General features: G+C 41.3%; 1 protein-coding gene across 1 annotated transcript in view; it reads right to left on the bottom strand.

Moving 5' to 3' along the window:
- Positions 1–5000, bottom strand: part of p (WD40 repeat domain-containing protein pink) — a 14416-nt gene that overhangs the window by 2320 nt on the left and 7096 nt on the right. The window contains exons 5-7 of the mRNA XM_027378168.2: positions 4769–4927; positions 688–4541; positions 98–209 (exon numbers count right to left, since the gene is read on the bottom strand). Coding sequence (XP_027233969.2) covers positions 98–209; positions 688–4541; positions 4769–4927 — 4125 coding nt within the window. The remainder of the gene's footprint in view (positions 1–97; positions 210–687; positions 4542–4768; positions 4928–5000) is intronic.

Below are 5000 nucleotides of genomic sequence, written 5' to 3'. Positions count from 1 at the left end.
CACGCACGCACGCACATGCGCGCGCACACACGCACACACACACACACACAAAGGTAAAATTAACAATGTCATCCCCAAAATCAGGTGAATAACTCACTTTCTGAGAATATGGCTTATTCTTTGCACCTGAAAGAGTGTCTAGAAGTGCCCATCGAACTGCAAGTCCCTTATCATCCACCAAGGATGCCAAGATGCACCAGTTGTATACTCTGAAACAGAAAGAAAAAATAAATATAGGTATATGCATATATATAATAAAACTTTATGTAGCTACTCAGGTGTTTATATGACTTGATCAGGATATTGCATAAACATAGTATCAAACTGTCTTGTCTATATGTCAGAAGCTGCAACAGGAAAAGGCAGACTGAAACTTTGTTTATCTGTTCTAAGCTGTGTAAATAAATCACTCAAAGAAAAAAAAAGTGTATGTATGTCTGTCTTTTTTCTAATAATTATGTCTATCACTGAAATTCATACAAAACATTTAGGTTTTTGCTTTCTTGTAATCTAGGAAATACTGTTTTTAGTATAAGCATTAAAACTAATAACTAAAGCCTAATGTCATCAGTGGTCAGCTTTCCTTTAATGATAAGGCTTATTGGATACAACACTATTTTTATTATTTCTTTTTTGGGAAAAGGGGAAAACTACAGCACTCAAAATAATTATGACATAATTACTTACTTCTGGGGAATTATTCCTGCTGGAATCTTTTCTTCCACAGACTGGAGAAGCTTCATGGTCTCAGCAGCTCCTTTTCTTCTTAACACCTGCACTATCACAGCCTCCCACACCTGGCTTACACTAAGCACAGTTTTCTCCTCTGATTCCTGATGGGACTTAAGATTCATTGAGTTTAGTTCACCCTTTTGCAAGTCTTCCTTGGATGGACCAGAGGATTCCAGGCTCCTATACAGCGTCTCTGTCCAGGCCGTGTCACTCTCAGGGACTGAGTCCTTGAACTGAGGTTCGCCATTCACTCTAAATTTGTATACAAAATTTGACTGGCTGCCTTCCAGACTGGCTTCTGCTTCTGACACCAAATTAATGCTCTTTTGACATCTGAAACATTTAATAACTGATGAATTCTCTGTTGTTATAGCTGTTAAAGAATCAAATACACTTCTATAGGAAGTGGGCTGAAGTAACTCCAAGGCATCATGCAAAATATCCAAGTTACAGTTCTGTAATATGTATGGCAAACATTTCATGGTTGGCTGCAGGCTGTATTGTAAAGAGAGAGAGCAAAAACCATCCCAGTATCCAAAACTTTGGCATAAATCAGCTATTCTCTTTGCATCTATGATATGATAAGTCAAAATGGTCTCTACAAAATCCTTCAAGGGCAGGAGCCTCCTTCGTGGCAAAGGCATACCACAGCTGCATGAAAAGCTGCCAGGATTCAAGGCACTGAATATGGCATTGAGAATGTCATACTGGAGCTCAGGGTACCTGCACCATGAATCCAGGTACATCTTCCTTAAGTTTTTGCATATGGACACTTCAGTCAGATACTGAAGGAGATACTGCTTTTGATAGTGTAACCTGGCTGCAGTACAGTCTAGTTCAGGTGACCGAAGTGATAAGTAATTCAATATCAAAACCACATCAAGTATCACAGTAGGATTGTCAATCCGAGTTGCAGCATGAATGAAGTTCTTCATGTTCCCACCAGAGGCAAGTTTGTAGAGGAAGGCCACACGCTGGGACCGAGTGAAGTCAAGATCTGAGATGATATCAGGAAGGGGATGAGTGATGAAGGTATCAAAGTCTTTGGTTACTCTTTCTAGCAGAGCTGCCCAAGTACAGACATAAGAATGCCGTCCAAGAGACTCAAGCCCATTCAACACACTTGAGTACCTGATGAGTCCACAATCATTTGATATCAGGGTGGCATAGATGGAATCCATTTTCCTAACTTCTTCTGGTGTTAGAGGGTGAGGAATCATGTCTGGCTTCTGGATTCCAGAACTTATTTTAGGGTTCTGTAAATATTCTGAATGCACTCCAGCTAGAAGACACTGAATGAAAAGCTCTGTGATCTGTTCAATGATATCAGCACTCATATTAGAAGGTTCAAACCCAATGTCAGTACTGTCCCAGTTCAGTGATTCACAAGTACCTCCACTACCATAAGAAAATGAGCTATCAACAGAAGACAATGAAATTGGACCTTCTCCTTGCACCTCTTCCCCAGACTGTGGAGATGAACGTCGGCTCTGAATCTGTTGTATGGTGCTGCAATAGACATCAAACCAGTGTGTCATAAGATTCAAGGCTTCTTCTTGGTCATCTGTTTGCTGTATTTGCCATAGCGTTGAGTTTACTAAATCATGCAAATTGCGGATAACATCTGGTAACTCCATGCTTGGCCGCAAAACTTCTTCTGCATCCTGCATAGTGGAAGACCTACTTATTGCGGGAGAACTTCCTGAACTAGGCCTTGCTCCTTTTTTCTTTGTTTTGGTTTTGATGACAATGTCTGTGTCAAAAGCATCTAAGTCAGGATCATTTCCACTACTTTGATGCTCTTCCCAATCTGTAAAGGTTTTACCCACTGTCTGTTGCTGGGAAAGCATGTCTCTTTTAATGGGTAGAGGTGACCTGTCCCCACTAGGTTTTAGGGGTCCTACATTCTTTAACTTCTCGGTAAGAGTCTTGGTCCCAGAAGTTATTGTGTCAACTACATTTGTTGTTACATTTTCCATAAGATCCTGCAAAATGGCTGCAGTTTCTGACCCAGGGTGAATTGGAGCATAAGCATATGAGTAGAAGTTGTGTGAGTCATACGCATTGTAAGAGCCATGCTTACCATCTAAAAAGAGTCTTGTTGCCATTTCAAGTTCTGGAGAATCTTCTCCAGGTGGAAAGAGAGGATCTTCATACAGCTCTTGAGAAGTATCCAAACTCTTTAGGGATACCTTATTAGATCCAGATTGTGAAGAGCATCTTCCAGATGACAGGGTTGGGCTACTTGGACGTCTGTTATAGGCCAATTCAGGAGTGCTTGATCCTATACCTGAAAACTGCGATGACATACTAAGACCACTATATGACTTGCCTGATGAGGCAGACTGCAGTGTGTCCTCACTGGAGAACTGTGTCAAGGAAAGGCTACTGTGTGCTTCTGTAAAGAATGTTGAGGCTGTACTACTGGTATATCTGCTTCCTTTGGTATGATGACTGGGACTACTCTCAGTAGACAGTGTTGCCTGAGAAAGTGAGAGAACTCTGTTCTGTACATGCCCTAAGTATGGCTCACTGTACCATCTAGTTACTGCTGAAGGCAAGAAAGCACTATGACCCATCCTGAATACAGAGGTCAACCCCTGTTTGACATCTGACTGATAGCTGTTCTCTTGCATGTCAGACACGTTTTGATCCGGAAGTTTATTTCTTAAGTCTGTCTGATCTTTCTCATGAGTGAGAAGCTTTTTCAAGTTTTCTAATCTGTCTTTGGTTAACTCATCCTTCACCTGACTTGCCAGATCTGCAAGAATCTTCACTCCTAATTTATAAAGCAGTTTAGAGTTCCTGAAAATATTCTCGTACTGGAGGCAAAGTTGTGCACATTCATTGAATAAGCCTTTGGTATGCAGAACCAACACTGCAATATCAACTGTTGTTATCATCAAATTCTGAATGCTTCCAGTACTCATTCTGTATATGAGAGTGTTGCCAGAAACTTTCACATCAGTGACACCTTCAGCCACACTGATCCACAGCAACACTTTTGAGTTTGATGGATCAATGATGTAAATACCATAGGTGGAAATAGCCAGAAGGTAGCTATTGTAAAAACTCAGTAACTTTGTGAAGGCTACACTCACTGGTGGGTGAGTAACAGAGGCTGGATTGCTTTTGCCTGGCTCTTGATCAAAGTCTTGGTCTTCCCTGGGTCTGTTCTGATCATCATTATAATCCAAGTTCTGTTTCACTTTCCTGTCCAGGGTAGCATACTGTCTCCTATTTAGGGATTCATTCTCTCCCATGCTGCCATCAGTGAATAAAACATCAGCAGGGGGTACAAGGAGTGCCCTCTTCAACTGGTGGGTAACGAGAACTTTCCCTGAGTGGTCCACCTCCCAGATCCTGGTCCCTGGCCTAGCACAGAAAACACGAGAGGTTATGCCATTCAAAGGCATGCTAATGGTCTTTTCCTGAGAGTATCTGACCTGCTCCAGCTTCCCCTCATCTTCCATGGCTTCATAACAGTCAGATAGGTTAAATTTCCCTGAGCCTGAGAGAGTGTTGTCTGTTGCTTGCGATCCTTCTAGGTTTACATCCTGAGTATTCCTGGGAGTAGGTGGTGTGCCTGAGGGAGCAGCAGCACTGGGATACACTCTGCAGAAACACCCTCCATATTCTCCTTGACGCAGTTTAGTTCCAACTTGTGTGAACGTCTCTAGGGTTGTGTTACATATGTAGGACCTGGTTAGTGTTGAAACAAGCAGGTAGTTTTCACTGTAGTCTAACTGAGTAACACCTGAGTCCAAAGTCATCAGGTGAATGGATGAAGTTCTGAAAAACATAGCTGTCTGTTGGAGAAAGAATACAAATATGTTAATTCTTTATTTGTTACTGTCTATTAGAATGTATGTATAATTAATTTTCCTTTAAAAACTAATATAAAGAATGGTAATTAAAAATCTAAGTAGAAATTTGAAGGCGATATAGACATATAAATAATGCATGAAAAAATGACAGATGAAGAGGAAAATTAACTAAAGGAACATACTTTAAACATCAAATTGAAAACTCTCACCTTACTCTTTGGCACATACAGAACAGACACCCTCCCTGTTGTGTCACCAATGTAAATCTCATTATTGGCCTGCGACCAGACTATTGAGGACACGACATGGCCTTCGTGTTCCTTGGAGGTAACGAGCTGCCGGCACCCACTCCCTTCCAGACTAGGAATCTGCCGTGACATTCAAAATAAGGATGTGGAAGCTGATGATGTGTTTAGGAATTTAACCCACTCATAATGGGAT

Source organism: Penaeus vannamei, chromosome 14 (genome assembly GCF_042767895.1).
Source record: "Penaeus vannamei isolate JL-2024 chromosome 14, ASM4276789v1, whole genome shotgun sequence".
In the NCBI taxonomy this organism is placed as follows: domain Eukaryota; kingdom Metazoa; phylum Arthropoda; class Malacostraca; order Decapoda; family Penaeidae; genus Penaeus; species Penaeus vannamei.
This window is presented reverse-complemented; position numbering and strand designations above follow the sequence as displayed.